This window comes from Erinaceus europaeus, chromosome 9 (genome assembly GCF_950295315.1).
Source record: "Erinaceus europaeus chromosome 9, mEriEur2.1, whole genome shotgun sequence".
Taxonomy (NCBI): domain Eukaryota; kingdom Metazoa; phylum Chordata; class Mammalia; order Eulipotyphla; family Erinaceidae; genus Erinaceus; species Erinaceus europaeus.
The window spans coordinates 4,749,577-4,765,301 of NC_080170.1; the positions used below are offsets into that span (position 1 = coordinate 4,749,577).

General features: G+C 44.8%; 1 protein-coding gene across 1 annotated transcript in view; it reads left to right on the plus strand.

Moving 5' to 3' along the window:
* The window catches only part of TENM2 (teneurin transmembrane protein 2), a 755,069-nt gene that overhangs the window by 86,065 nt on the left and 653,279 nt on the right, over nucleotides 1-15,725 (plus strand). Inside the window, exon 2 of the mRNA XM_060197006.1 lies at nucleotides 4,912-5,187. Coding sequence (XP_060052989.1) covers nucleotides 4,912-5,187 — 276 coding nt within the window. The remainder of the gene's footprint in view (nucleotides 1-4,911; nucleotides 5,188-15,725) is intronic.

A 15,725-nucleotide genomic window follows, 5' to 3' on the forward strand; every position in this document is an offset into this window, starting at 1 on the left:
TTTTTATCAGTGATTTAAAAGTGCTTTTGCTAAATAATAAGATCTCAAGTGAACAGTTCTGCAGCCACACACGGTGTATGTACATAACCTCCTCTGTATGTGGTTTTGAGATGCTCTGAGCTGTATACGTTCTGCAATGAGTGGAGACAAGTGGGAAACTCCATCTCACTTGGAATCAGTATCGGCTTCTGAAGAAGGCATCCTCATGTCAAGTCCACCTCTACATTTTCTGATTATTGGCTTAAGTCTGGACACTTTGGTTATTTTGTGGCCTTTCAGTTGGTCTTTGTTTTTAGAGTCACATATTGACTTCACAGAAATCTACCAGTACAATTTTACGAACTTTACAGTTGAATCCCAGATCAGCAAGATATACTGGCTTTGTTACCAGCAATAATTGATGAGGGAGACAGGCACGTCTCCCTCATGCTGGTGGAAATGGGAGCACAATAGGGCATGGGTAGGAATAGACAGGAATTCCAGTTTAGAAGTGAGCATCAGAGATAGTATTATGGCAACCTTTGCTTTTCTGTTAAGAACTCCTCTTAATGTAACCATTTAACAGAGTAGCCATGTAGAAAGTCTTCTACATCTGACTCCACCTTTAACACAACTAGCTTCATCCACTGGCTCTCCCAGTAGAAGACTGTATGAAAAACTGACATTTGCAGTGCTATTTGTATCTGCTGGTATTAGCACAGATGAGAACACTGACTCAGTGACACCTGCTCTTCTGCTAGTTAAAAGTTACTTAGAAATGTGATAAATTGGTAAGGATTAGAAAATAAAGTCATGAACACAGTATACTTACAAGCCATTCCTTACAGTTGTGTCCACAAGAAGATGAGTTGCTCAAAGGACATCTCTAGATAGCCATTACGGAATTTCTCTTTAGTAAAAGTTTGGAGAGGATCTGGATTCTGCAGAAAGGCTAGGAAAATGATTATTTCTCAGGAGAATAATGTGTAAAGACTGTGCTATCTTGATCTCCAAACAGGATTTAGACATTAGTATATTCTAGGACCATCAACTACACTGAAATTCTATGATGTAAATACCATAAATTTTGTGTATCATCTGCAAAAATAAAGTTGATTCTGACCTTGATGACAGCAGAATGGAACCACATTGAGAATTTTGTTGTTGTTCACCATCGTGCCATATGCCTGAGATGAGATTTCAGGTGACCTACACCGTCTTTTGTCATGGTAACAGGGACGTAAGAGACAGACACGGAATGCTGATACATTGCATATCTGTCTTCTTACAAGTAGTGAAGAACAAAGTGTCAGCTGCTCTCCACTAGTCATCTGTTTGGAAAATAACTCACTGTAGCTAGTTTCTCTCTACCATTCCAAGCTAAATAATTACTTGAAGTAATGACTTGAAGTAAAATCAGTCTTCCACCAATAAGCAAACTACATACAAAGCAGTAAGTTGGTAAAGAATTAAAATCTTCCAGTCCCATATATGTGGCCAGCAGAAGGGGTTAGCATGGGGTTTCAGGTTGTAAAACAAACAATATAAAAATGGCTAAAAGGAGGCGGGTCAGTGGCGCACCAGGTCAAGCTCAGATAGTACGAAAAATAAGGACCCACTCAAGGATCCCCTTCCGAGCCCCCAACCCCCTACCAGCAGGGGAGTCGCTTTGTAAGCAGTGAAGCTGATCTACAGGTGTCTATCTTTCTCTCCTCTTCTCTGTATCTTCCCCTCCCCTCTCAATTTCTCTCTGTCCTACCAAAAAAAAAATTTTAAATGTCTGAAAGAAATTCAGAGAGAGGGGAATTTTGGTAAGATCAAAACTGAGCGACCATTATAGCATCTCCACTGGGGACACCTTCAGTCCTTCCATGTCCCTCCAGGTCCATTTCTCCATGAGTACTGGGCTGGCCAACTGGAAGGAAGGAGGGGTGGCCACTGAATGACCTTTCCTGCTCCCCTGCTCTCCCCCTTGCAGGATTTATCACCAGATAGATGGTTCTTTATGTGATTCTGTGATGGATGTCTCTTTCCCGATTAGAGTATAAATGTCATGGCCTATATTTCTATAATGCTCACTGCTTTATCCACAATGCCAAGCACAGCACTGAGAACAGTAAATAATTGTTGAGTGCCTTGATATATGATAGCCCGGTTTCCTCTTGTGTGTGTGTGTGTGTGTGTGTGTGTGTGTGTGTGTGTGTGTGTGTGTGTGTGTGTGTCTCCCAGCTTCATATGTTGAGGCAGCAGACTTGAGTAAGACTCCGGTTCAAATGTTTACAATGAGCTAAAGTACCAGGCAATCAGAAAGAATGGGAAACAGATGGTGTTGGAAGGTATGACCCAATTGGAAGATGATAATGAGAAATTTAGAAGGTAATATTTCTTTTTTAAAAAAGAAGTAATTCATTTTATTTTAATATTTTATTTTATTTATTTTTAATGAAAGAGTGACAGAGAGGCAGACACACACACACACACACACACACACACACACACACACACACACACACATACACACACACAGAATGAGAGAGAGAGAGTTACCAGAGCACTGCTCAGCTCTGGTCTATGGTGGGCTGGGGATTGAACCTGGGACCTTAGAGCCTCAGGCATGAGAGTCTTTTGCATAAGCATTATGCTGTCTCCCCAGCCCTGGAAGCTAATATTTCCATGGAAGTAGCTACATTCTTAGAGGAAAATGTGCTATTCTGTGTGAGCCAATGTGACTTTACTCACTTTTGCCTGGTGGATTCACTGTCATAGTCCTAGTTCACCCTGCAGCAATGCACTCTGTAATTTCTGGACTTTGACCTGAAGATTGAAAAAGAATCATTGCCACTAGGGTTGTTGGTGAGGCTTGATGCCAACACTGAGAATTAAATCCACTGCTCCCAGCAGCCTTTTTTTCCCCCTTTATATTTTATGTTATTTTACTAGATAGGACAGAGAGAAATGAGAAAGGAGAGGAGAAGTAGAGAGGTCGAGAGAAATATATACACATAGAGATGTGCTTCACCATTTATGAAGCATTCCTCTGCATGTGGGGGGGGGGGCTCGAACCCAGGTCTTTGTGCATGGTAATATATGCCCTTAACCTGAATATGCCACTGCCAGGCCTCGAGACTGAAATTCTTTAAGTTCATTTTTTCTTTTCTAATAATTGTGATTACCTGGAAAAATGCAAATTTCACTTCATTCAAGTGATTGATCTCAAGTTTAGTTTGACAGGAAAATGGTATTTGATTTCCTGTCATGACTGGGTCTGATGAACAAGGAAGGTCACTGGAAGGTGTGCTCCCTGCGTCTCAGTCCTCAGCCCAGATTGGAGAGCACATAGGATCCTCTGCAAGCTGGCGTCCCTTCCCTCTCAGTGTGTTCTCTTTACGGAGCACTTGTTGCACATAATGAGATGTGGGGAAGTCTTCAGGTGCTCTGCCTTAATTCAAGCTCGCTCCATTCTAAATGAGTCCTACAACTGAGAACCCCACAGGTGGAATAAAAACAAGCATGATCAGTTTCCATGTAAAATTAATGTGAGCGGTGTTTAGAGACTTACTCATGTCATGGGGCTGGGCAGTTGGGCACCCAGTGAAGATCATATGTTATCGTGAGGAAGAAACCCAGGTTAGAGCCCCCAGTCCCCAATTATGGGAGGGTGCCTCATGAGTGGTGAAGCAGATCTGCAGGTGTCTCTCTCTCCTTCTCTCTCTCTCTGTGTGTGTGTGTCTCTGTCTCTCCCTCCCCTTTCAATATCTCTCCATCCTATCAAATGAAGTAGAAAAGAAAAAAAAGCTTTTTATGTCATATGCAGTAGAGTTTTGGATTAGAGAGAGAGAGAGAGAAAATCCAGGTCATGTAGCACCTGGAATTTAACCAAGATCTTTAGACATGCTAGTCCTGCACTCTTCCAGCTGTGCTACTCACCCAGCTGCTGAATGAATGAATGAATGAATGAATGAATGAATGATCAAAAATTCCTGGCACAATAGTCAGGGCTTAACACCACTGAGCTATCACTACAAATCTGGTCTTCTTCTTCTTCCTCTTCCTCTACTTCTTCTTCTTCTTCTTCTTCTTCTTCTTCTTCTTCTTCTTCTTCTTCTTCTTCTTCTTCTTTTTTCAATTCTATGTTGCTATTTGGTAAAAGTTGCTTATCTCATGGGAATAAGGTCAGAGAGATAGCTTCCTGGGGACCTGGCAGTAGTGCAGCTGATTAAGTGCACACAGTACTAAGAGGAAACACCTGACAAGGATCCGGTTTAGGCCTCAGGCTCCCGAACTGCAAGAGGTACACAACTGGTAAAACAAGTCTACGGGTGTCTCTTTCTCTCCCTCTCTTTCCAATTTCTCTCTGTCCTGTCCAATAAAATCCCAAAAATAAAGGCCTCCCAGAGCAGTGGATTCATAGTGCCTGCACCAAGCCGCAGAGATAACCCTGAAGACAGAAATAAACAAACAAATAAATAAACAACCTCCCTGAGGGGGAGCTGGCCACTCACATGGCCCAAGTTGTAGTCCTCCCCAGGCACCGCCTGACAGCCAGCCCTATGGCACTTGGAAAAGCTTTGGTGCTGGGGTGTGTCTGGCTTTCTCTATGCATCTGAAAAAGTCTGCCCTGGCCTGTGGAACTGCACAAACATGAGGCTCAAAGCAAAAAAGCCAAACAAACTTTGCAATAAAATCTGGACATTCTCCCAGCACGGAGACTGGTCTTTGGTGTTCATTATTTTCTGCCTATTTACAGATGTATTAATCCAAATCTGGTTTAGCCCTGCTGCTTATGTGCTGCTCAACCATTTGCATATCCTGGGTATCTGGGGACAGGTGGGAAGGGCAGGGTACCCGTTGCTTTGGTTCAGAATGCCTGTCCCTTCTGTCTGCAAAGCCTCCCACAGCCTGTAACCCACCTATCTGTGGCTGTCACTGCAGGAACCAACTTCACCCTGGCGGAGCTGGGCATCTGCGAGCCCTCCCCACACCGCAGCGGCTACTGCTCGGACATGGGCATCCTGCACCAGGGCTACTCCCTGAGCACCGGCTCCGATGCCGACTCCGACACTGAAGGGGGCATGTCCCCGGAACACGCCATCCGCCTGTGGGGCCGAGGCATCAAGTCCAGGCGCAGCTCGGGCCTGTCGAGTCGGGAGAACTCCGCCCTGACCTTGACCGATTCAGACAACGAGAACAAGTCGGACGAGGAGAACGGTAGGCCTGCTTCTGCAGTCTCTTTTCTCTGTCTGCACAGGAGACATTGTGGGGCCTTGCCTGCGCGTCTATTTTTAGAGCCCAGGGGCCTCTCAAGGTAGGCTTTCTCTGAGCTGGGAAATAAACCCACACACCTGCAGCTCTGGAGAAACGGGGCAAGACTTTGAAAACAGTTCTCTGCTGAGGACACAGTACTCAGGCATAGTCCATGGCCTTATTAGCAAGTAAATTACATGGCAAAGGAGGCAACTTGATAAACTATCACCTACTCCTAGAAAGTGTCATCTCGCTGTGAGTTTCTAGGTCTCTGCATTGATTTCCCCATAAATGGAAGCCTACAGAGTTTATTTCTTTTTCTTCCTGCAATCTCGTAGGAAGCCTCCCTTATCTTAGGCTTTCATTTGCAGGCAACAGTGCCTCATCAGTGTTGAAGATCAAACCTGGAGCAACTGCTCTGGGGTTTAATCATGACAAATAGGAAAGGCCTGGCTCCCACCAAGTGGTGTCTGATACACTGACTTTCCTCCTGGGTTCCTGTGCATGTGAGTGGCCTCTCGACCTTCTGTGTATCCATCAGCTTTGTAGAGGGGGTTGGCTGAAACTTTGGAAATTAAAGGCTCTGATCATTAAGCAGTAAATACAGAGAAGCTTCAGCAAGTCAGTTGAGAGATAAGGTGCTTATTTTCGGATTTCTTAGCAACTCAGGGCTGTGGTGAGTCCAAAACAGGTTTTCAAAACATAAATTGCATTAGGGATCCATTGATTTATGAAGAGAATATCAAATGCTACGTCGTTTGCTGTGAATACATTGTATGTTTGCTGAAAGAATTACCATTAAAATATTTACAGATAGATCAGTTAAGGGTGTTTATATAAGATGTGATAAACTCCTGCTAGAGCAGCTTTAAGCATTTTCTTGCATTTACACAAAGAAGAGAAATCTTTGAGGCGGCAGACTGCTTGTTCCCCATGTAAGGAGTACAGGAGTGCGGCGTTCAATACCGCTTAGGCTCACAGATGTTTTGGAAATACATCACTTACCTGGTAAGTTGTAGATTTTCAAGATGTCACATTTACATTTAGATTTAATTCTGAAATAACCTGTGCCAGGGATGTGTGCCACTCGTGCCTCTGTTCATGGCAGTAATCAAGGTGTGCTGGGGGCAGGGGAGCCTGTACTTGACAATAAAACATAAATGCAGGAAGTTTGACTGTAAAATAAATAAGATCACTTAAAGTCTGGGGTGTGTAAAGGTGTTAGAACCTCTCCTGTTTGCCATTCTCAGTGGTCTCTTCTGTACAGACCTACACAACCATGTAGTCCTGGAATCTGTGGAATCCCCTCTTTTCGAAGCTTTGTACTGCATAAAACCTCAGAAAATAGGAGAGAAGAGAGATACAGGCACTTGCTTTGAAGTTACCTGGGATCCTATGAGTGGGAGGGGTCTTATAATTCATAAGGGACTCATTGCCCCAGTGCCTCTGTTCTCTCTCTCCCTCTCTCCCTATCTCTCTCTCTTTCTTCTCTCTCTCTCCCTCTCTTCCCCTCCCTCTCTCTCCCTCTCTCCCCTCTACTCTCTCTCTCTCTCTCTCTCTCTCTCTCTCTCTCTCTCTCTCTCTCTCTCTTCCTCCCTCACTGCCCCAACTCTCCCTTTTCTTATTGCCTGAAACATTAGATTTTCTCCTTGGGGGCTCTGCAGAATGATAGGGATAAGTGATACATTTCCCCATATTCTGCTCCTAATACAGCTGGGATTGCATAAAGAAAAGCACTAAGCACCTAGCACCTCTTTTGTGCCTATGAAGTCGGAGTTCTAGTCTTAGGTGTTCATTTGAAAATGTCCAGAACAAAGGTGCCTGCTCTTCTGTCTCTGTGTTTCTTTTGAGAATTTCTCATAGGCCAAAGATGTCCATAATGATGATGCCCATTCTCTCCTGGGACTGGGAGACAGACATCTTGAGTTTACACAGTGCATCCTAGCTCACAGGCTGAGAGTTAACTTCCCTTCCGTGAACTTCTAGCCCACCCTCCCTCTTTGAGACATTCTGTTTTACCCACAAAGAAAGAAATCAATGTGTTTTCACATCACTGTTTTTATGAAGTTTGGGGTGTATTATCATATAGATTGGCAGTTGCCCCCCCCCCCCCCCAGTTCCACAAGGCATTGTGGATGCTGGCAAAGCCATCATTAATTTCCCACAGTTTCGCCTGCCCTGGCTTCCTCTGTAATAACCAGCGTGTCTTTCAGAGGCAGATCAATAGCCTTTCAGGGCTGCCTCTCCTGAGAAAAAGCCACAGGGGCCGCGCCTGCAGAAAGGACCTGTGAGTTCCACTGCAGATCTTAAGGATAAAGGCTGGGGAAATGGAGCTGGTCTCTGATCCCTATGTTTGTGCTGTGTGGGGGCCAGGACTCAGGGTAGATAGAACTCTCCTGGTGCTGACTCAAAGTCAAGCTTACAAATAGATCTATTTGCGAGGCCAAGTGATGGCTTTGTGCGTACCTTGTGTGCTTTGCCATGTCTGGTCTGAGGTAGAGCCCTGGCACTAGAGGGGTGTGCCAAGGGGCCAGGGGAAGCACCTCTTTCTCTCTATATTTCTATCTGACTGAAAGAAAAAAGTCACATGTGTAAATGGTAAAGTTTTCGTACATCTAAATCCCCGGTTGCACAAAAGCAAATGCATACCTTGGCTTCAAATTCACTAAGCATAGAAAAATAATAAATTAATTTAAAAAATTTTAAAAAGTGAAGAAAGATTGCAAAGACTGTGTTTTCACAGTAGGAAACATTCAAAGTCAAGTACTAAAAGCCTTGGCCTTGCTAACAGCTCTGCCTTCGTGTGACTTGGACGACCCTGGTGGTCTTTGCAAACTGGAGAGTCCCCTCATGCTGGACGCACAGACAAGATCCTTGTTCTGTTCTCCTTCCTTCCTTTCTCCCCCTCCTTTTATCTTTCTCTCTCACTGGGCCCTTGCTGGAACTTGGTGGCTACTTATTTCCACTACTCCTGGCAGGCTCTTTCTGTTATTTCTCCAGATAGGAGGTGAAAGTCAGAGACGCCAGAGCCCCCTCCCACACTGGTAAAGCCTGTCCTGGACCTTGCAGTCCCGCGCAGTGGCTGGGGGTTTACACTCTGGTCCTCACGCAGGATGGGGTGTTTGCTCTACTGGGTGAGCTCTCCGCTGACCCCTGTGTTTGTTTTGCGACCCCTGATTAGTAGTGTGGACACCTGGGAAGCATCCCAGCCTGCACCTCTGCGCACCCTCCTCTCAGTGAAGCCAAGAGCAGACTCCGGGGTTCAGGTAAACTAGCAGCTAGCTCCTCAGCCTCCCGCTGAGAGAGTAAGGGGGCTCTATAAGAAAGCAGCAGCTGAGAGTGGGCTGGACCTCTGCTGCTGTGGGACCCCAAAGCAATTATAGAAAGGGGCCTTCCGGATAGAAACAGGTGGGGCTATGGCTCAGCCCGCCATTAACCATACCCAGCGCAGAAGCATTTGAAGAAGCCGGTGGCCCTTCCTTGGCCATAGGAGGACTGGCGATCCACGGACCCTACACCCAGGACACCGTGAGCACCAGCTGGTTGCATCCATACATTTGGTGACATGCAGTGAAACCAACCCAACCTTTATGTTTCCAGCCTCCCATATGTCATGAGAATTATGAATGCCCAAAGGGCAGAAGAGGATGAAAATGAGTGGGACACACTTCTCTTTTATCATCCACTCAATTTTTCCTTCCTTCCTTTCCTTTCCTTTCCTTTCCTTTCCTTTCCTTTCCTTTCCTTTCCTTTCCTTTCCTTTCCTTTCCTTTCCTTTATCTTTAGTAATGATTTAGTAATGATTACCAAGATAGTAAGACCACAGGGTACAGTTGCACACAGTTCCCACTACCAGATCTCTATGTCCCATCTACTCCCTCCATTGGGAGCTTCTCTTGTTTGCTATTTACCCCTTTGGAATTATGGACAAAAATAAATAAATAAGATAAAGGAAAAATAAATAAAATTCAGGGGTGCAGAAGGTGGAAGGTTTGGCTTCTATCATTGTTTCTCCACTGGATATGGATGCTGGCAGGTCAATCTGTACCCCCCAACCTGTTCCTAGATTGATGGGGTTAACAGTCCACGGCATTCATATACTTTTCTCATGTTTGTGAGCTGCTCTCTGCCCTAATCCAGCTTTTTAGCTCTGTGCTCAACTTGGACACCATCTTTGCAGACGATAATTTTAGTCCACCTGCATGTTAGCTATCAGGCTCAGGTACAAATGACTAAAGTCATGGCCCACATGGACTTCCTCACTTCTTCCCAGATAAAAGCCCCTAATTCCATCTGCTCCATTCCCACCTTTGAGTCCCTGTTTACCAATTTGTCCTGCTTTGCATTTTACCACCTTTCAAGCACCGAGGTGCAGATGCTACGATGATGCCGTCCTGAGTTCCCCAGGCAGACCACCTCCCCACTGTGTCCTGAAGCCTCACCTCTCCAGAGCACGTTTCTTGGCGCTTAGACTCAGGCCAAATTCAGTCTCTGAACTTTCTCCCTGAGCTCCCAGAGTGCTTACTGTCTTTGTGGTTTTTCATTTTCTGGGTTTTGAATTAAAAACAAAAACTGAAGAAGGGGCCAGGCAGTGATTAACTGGTTAAGCGCATACTTTACAGTGCTCAAGGAACTGGGTTCAAGTCCCTTGTCCCCACCTGCAGGGGGAAAGCTTCATGAGTGACGAAGCAGGGCCACAGGTGTCACTCTGTCTCTCTCCCTCTCTCTCTTCCCCTCCCCTCCCAATTTCTCTCTGTCTCTGTCTTTATCCGATCATATATAAATAAAAATTTAAATAAACTTGAAGCTAGAATTTGCTGGGGACTGGGGCGGGGCGGGGGGGGAGAGGGGGCTCTGAAGCATATTTTTAAGTCCCCAAGACACAGAAACTATCTCAGGCTGTCAGGAACCAGCCTGCATCTCTACACACTGCTCCTCTGTCCCAAGGAGGCGACAGGAAATACTTGTGTGTTGGTGACGCCCCACTTTCTCTGGGAGGCAGGTGATGTGAAGGGCCTCAAAGAGGCGGTATTTTTAGATGGGACATTTATTGCTTCCCCCACCCACAGGGAGTGATTCTAGCTTAGAGTCCCTGGGAAAACCTTCTTTCCGTCTTTATCTCTTTCCTTTTTTTTTTCTTAGTGATTTAATATTGACTTTAAAAAAAAAAAAACATCTAATATAACGTTGATCTAATTCCACTGTTCCCAGCACCAGAGTTCTGTGTCCCCATTCCCTCCATTAGAAACTGCGGTCATGGGAGCTGGGCGGTAGCACAGAGGGTTTAACGCATGTGGCACAAAGTGCAAGGACCGACATAAGGATCTCAGTTCAAGCCCCTGGCTCCCCACCTGCAGGGTAATTGCTTCACAGGCAGTGAAGGTCTGCAGGTGTCTATCGCTCTCTCCTCCTCTCTCTCTTTCCCTCCTCTCTCCATTTCTCTCTGTCCTATCCAAAAATGACAACAATAATAACTACAACAATAAAAAGACAATAAGGGCAACAAGGGAATAAATAATTTTTTTTTTAAAAGAAACTGCAGTCGTTCTTCCCAAGGTCACAGATATGGGCTTACATATATATGTTGTTGTTTTTTTTCTATTTTTTTCCCATGGTTCTGCCTTCTCTTCCTTTCTAAGTCATAGCTATCCATAGTACCACTCCTTTTGTCTCTCTGAGTCCTGATGGAGTTGGGCTTCAGAGCCCTCTGGTCATCTTCCCCTAACATTTCCCCTTCTGGCAGTATGGACCAAACGTCTCCAAGCTATGGGGAGTGTCTGTGTCTGTGTCTGCAGTTGTTACCACAGACAGTGTTCCACTGCGCGTAACTTTCCCAAGTCTCCCAAGTTCCTGCAATGAAGTGCCAGTGTCACTCCAGTGTGCTCTGTGATTTCACTCCTCCTGCTCTGGATGTGACTATTTCTCCTCCACATCCTGCCAATTCATGTTTTCCTTTTATGTTTTTATTAGTGAGTTAATATTGATTTATAAGATTATAAGATAATAGGGATATAATTTCACACTGGTCCCACCACTATGAAATTCCCACTGTATCCTTATCCCTTCTGCTGGAGACTCCAGTAATTCCCCCAAGGGCACATGTGTCTGTCTGCCTATCTATCTGTCTGTCTATCATCTGTCTGCCTATCTATCATCTGCCTATCTATCTATCTGTCTATCTATCATCTGTCTATCTATCTATCTATCTATCTATCTATCATCTGTCTGCCTGTCTATCATCTGCCTATCTGTCTATCTATCTATCATCTATCTATCTATCTATCTATCATCTATCTATCATCTATCTATTTGTCTATCTATCTATCTATCATCTGCCTATCTATCTATCATCTGTCTATCTATCATCTGTCTATCTATTTACCTATCATCTGTCTATCTATCTATCATCTACCTATCTATATCCACATACCATTTTTTCTGTGGTCCCACCTTCTCTTCCTTTCTAAGGCACCCCTACACCTGTTACTACTTCAAGGCATCCTTCCTTTGTTCCTCTTCTCTCTCAGAGAAACAGTGTCTGTTCCCTGGTGTTCTCTAGATTTGCTTCCCTTTCATTGATGGTATAAAAAAAAGATTCCTGGTGACAGAAACCTCAGGTCCTGGTGGAACTGAGGTTCAGAGCCCTCTGGTCATCTTCCCTTATCATTTGTCCCTCTGTAGGTAAGGACCAGAGTTCCTTCTGGGGAGCAGAAGGTGGGCATTCTGTCTGGCTTCTGTAATTGCTTCTCTGCTTGACACTGACATTGCTGCCATTTCCCTTTGTATTAGTTGTCTACTCTACCCCCCCACACACACACACACTACTCCTGTCCCAGATGCAAAGCAGAGAAGGCCTGAAACAGGCCTGGATAGAAAACTGACTCTGAACACCAGTCATCACAGCCTAGGGCTCCTGAGTGTGCTCTGTCCAGGAACTAAACTCCAGGAGTAACACTAGTGAAGGGCGCTGCAGAGGCCATACCGGAGTTGTGGGTGCACTCTGATGTTGCCACCAGGATGACTTCTTTTCCAGCCAGAGTTCAGGGAAACATAAAAACTACTTCAGCAGCGGTCTCACTCCCTTGCAAATAAGGCATGAATCAGGAAGGAAAACAGAACTTAGACTCTTTTGCTTGATGGTTATTTCAGACCGTGTTGTTGTTGTTATTGTTTTTAACACTTGCAAATTGTGAAAGAGTAGCATTCATGATAATGAAGATTGTGAATGGTTTTCTCTGGAATGAATAAGACAAGAGGAAATACGAAAATGAGGTCCTGAAGGCTTCTGCTATGCCTGTCCCTAATTTAAAGTATGCTTTGATTTTGATAAGGTTAGTCTGAGCTCCTTGAAGTCCAGTTGCACAGAAGGTCTAGAGGCAACGTATGCTTGCAAAACATTTATTTATTTGTTTATTTATTCCCTTTTGTTGCCCTTGTTGTCTAATTGTTGTAGTTATTATTGTTGTCATTGTTGGATAGGACAGAGAGAAATGGAGAGAGCAGGGGAAGACAGAGAGGGGGAGAGAAAGACAGACACCTGCAGACCTGCTTCACCGCCTGTGAAGCGACTCCCCTGCAGGTGGGAAGTCGGGGGCTCGAACCGGGATCCTTATGCCAGTCCTTGTGCTTTGTGCTACCTGTGCTTAATCTGCAGCGCTACCACCCGACTCCCACAAAATGTTTTTAATGTGGATTTAAATATGTATCACGAGACTAAAAATGCAGCCATATGTAGAAATACAGAGCCAAAGGCAAGATCTTCAGATATCACCTAGAGTCCAGAGAGACCGTTCTACCCTGGGCTGAGTTCTAAGACTTACTTGACTGGGGCCCAGAGCTGCAGGTTTGATACTCACACCTGGTGGTGGTGCCTGAGCTGAGCAGTACTCTGATTCATCCCTTAATATCTGTGTGTCTGCCAGGAATATCAGCTGTCTCTCTGCTTCACACACATGCACACACACATTGTCTCTCAGCCTGATAATAAACAAACTAATCATAAAACACAGAACCAAGATTATAATAAAAAGGCAATAACTCCTTGTCTCACAGTCTGATCCTTGAGTCAGGAGTCAGAGGGCCTGGTGGATGCCTGGAGGCTGGGCCCTGGCCCGTGAGCCTGGCTGATGTGCGTGGAGCGCTGAAGGCTGGGTGGGAGCCCGTGCATATCCCAGGTCATGAACTTCAGTGGCAGAGCAGGTTTTGGTTATATATATATATATTTTTTTCCTTGGGTGGTTTCTTTCATGCTGGCAAATGCTCCCAGGGGCTCTGGAGCCCTGGCACCATTCAATAAATACACTAAGTAAAAGGAAGCCTTACTCTTGGCAGTCTGGTTATTACACGTGTAATCTCCGGGCCTTCGGGGAAACACTGGGAGGGTAGATCATCCTTTGGTTTTAAGCCAGCGAATCCCTGATATCTGTGCTCTGGTTAAACAGTAACGGGGGGGGGGGGGGCTTGGTCAGTTCACAACTGGAAGCCTCTTCGGTCCTGAGACTCTTCACTTTAATTTACTTATTGTTCCGCCGCTTTTTAACTCACTTGTTGTTTGTCAAGGATCAAATAAAATTTAGATTTGGGGGAAGAGATCTAATCAAGTCATAAGGTCATAAGGAAGATGAGTCAGTCAGAGCTAAAGAGGTCGATGGTCCACATTTTCTACAGACAACTGAATTCGAATGTATCTGCAGAAAATACTATCCAGCCGAGAAGGGTTTGAGAAGTATGTGTGAGGAGTAATGAGACATTTCAATTACCCATTCTGGAACTGGGACACAGTGAGTACAAAGGGAGAATCTCACATGATGGATCTGTAAATAGCAGGGAAACTGCAGAGAGGTTGGCGTGATGTGTAGATGCAGGTACGTTAAGGTAAACACACTGCTCGTGATTTACGGGGAGTTTTAGCCAGTGCTCGCTGAAAGAAATGCCTGGAGAATTGTCCTCTTCTTTTTTTTCCCTAAACTCATGTGTAGGAATGTTCAGAGTCCACATGGGATGGGGGTGGGGGTGGGGTGGGGTGGGGGGAGTCATGGCCACCAGCATGTGAGAACAGTCATTCCAGAGAGCCAAACCTGCCTCATCTGCTTGATCACGGGCGTGCTGAAGCATACATGCACTAGCCAACATTTCAAACGCGGGAGATTCTCTGTTAGTATTTCTTTTCTCCCTGTTTTTATTTATTTTTTCCTTTTAGCGTTTTTACTAGGCAAAGAGATGCTAATTATTTACAGTACAGTTGTTGACACATGGGTTTCTCATCCCATCTTGGCAGTTGTCTGCACAATACCCTTATCCTCAGTCTAGCTCCTTGTCGAACATCCTGCCTCAGGACCACAATGCCCCATGCCCTCTCCCTTCTCTTCTTCTGTGGGAAGAATCCTCTAATTTGGTGCAATACACCAAACACAATCCAACTTCTTCTTTTTAAATTTCTTTATTGGGAGATCACTGTTTTACAGTAGTAAATATGATAATTTGTAGTAAATACAGTAGTTTGTACATGCGTAACACGTCCACATGACAATACAGCCCCCACTAGGTCCTCCTCTGCCACCATGTTCCAGGACCTGAGCCCTCCCCACCACACCCCAGAGTCTGTTACTTCGGTGCAATACACCAACTCCAGTCCAAGTTCTGCTTAATATTTTCTCATTCTGATCTTGTTTTTCAACTTCTGCCTGTGAGTGAGATCATCCCATATTCATCCTTCTGTTTCTGACTTCCCTGACTTCACATGATTCCTTCAAGCTCCATCCAGGATGGGCTGAAAATGGTAAAACAACCTTGTTTAGTAGCTGAGTAGTATTCCATTCTGTGTATAGACTACACCTTGCTCAGCCTCTCATCTCTTGTGGGACACCTGGGTTGCTTCCAGGACAGTCCAACTTTTATTTTGTGTTTTTCTTGTCTGCTCCACCAATGAATGAGATCATCTAGTATTCATATTTCTCTTTTTTCTGATTTTTTTTTTTTTGCTTATCTCACGTAGCATGATTCCCTCAAGTTCCATCCTACATAAGGCAAAGGAGATTGCTTCATAATTCATAACAGCTGGGTAATACACATTATATATACATATATATATATCACAACTCTTAGTCTTTTAGTCTGTGGCTATAATTTTGTTTTGTTTTTTTATATAAACACAGGGAGGCAGAGAGAGTGTGTGAAAGAAGTCAGTAGCAGTGAAGCTTCCTTCAGTGTGATGGGGAAGAGAGTTGAACCTGGCTTGTGCTAGGGCGAAGCAGCGGGCTATCCATGTGAATTACTCCCCAGGCCTTCCTGCCATGACTTCTTCATTGCGGCATTCTCTAGAAATGTGTGGGAGCCAGTAATATTTATCCAGGTCTCCTGTGGACAAAATGGGTTCAGTGTGATCCATGTCCTCACTCTTTCCAAAAGCCCTCCGGCATGCAGCTGCTTCAGAGCTGGCCCCAAATGCCTTTGATCCTGTACTTAAACAACCTTGTCCATACTAACTTCAGAGATAATGAACA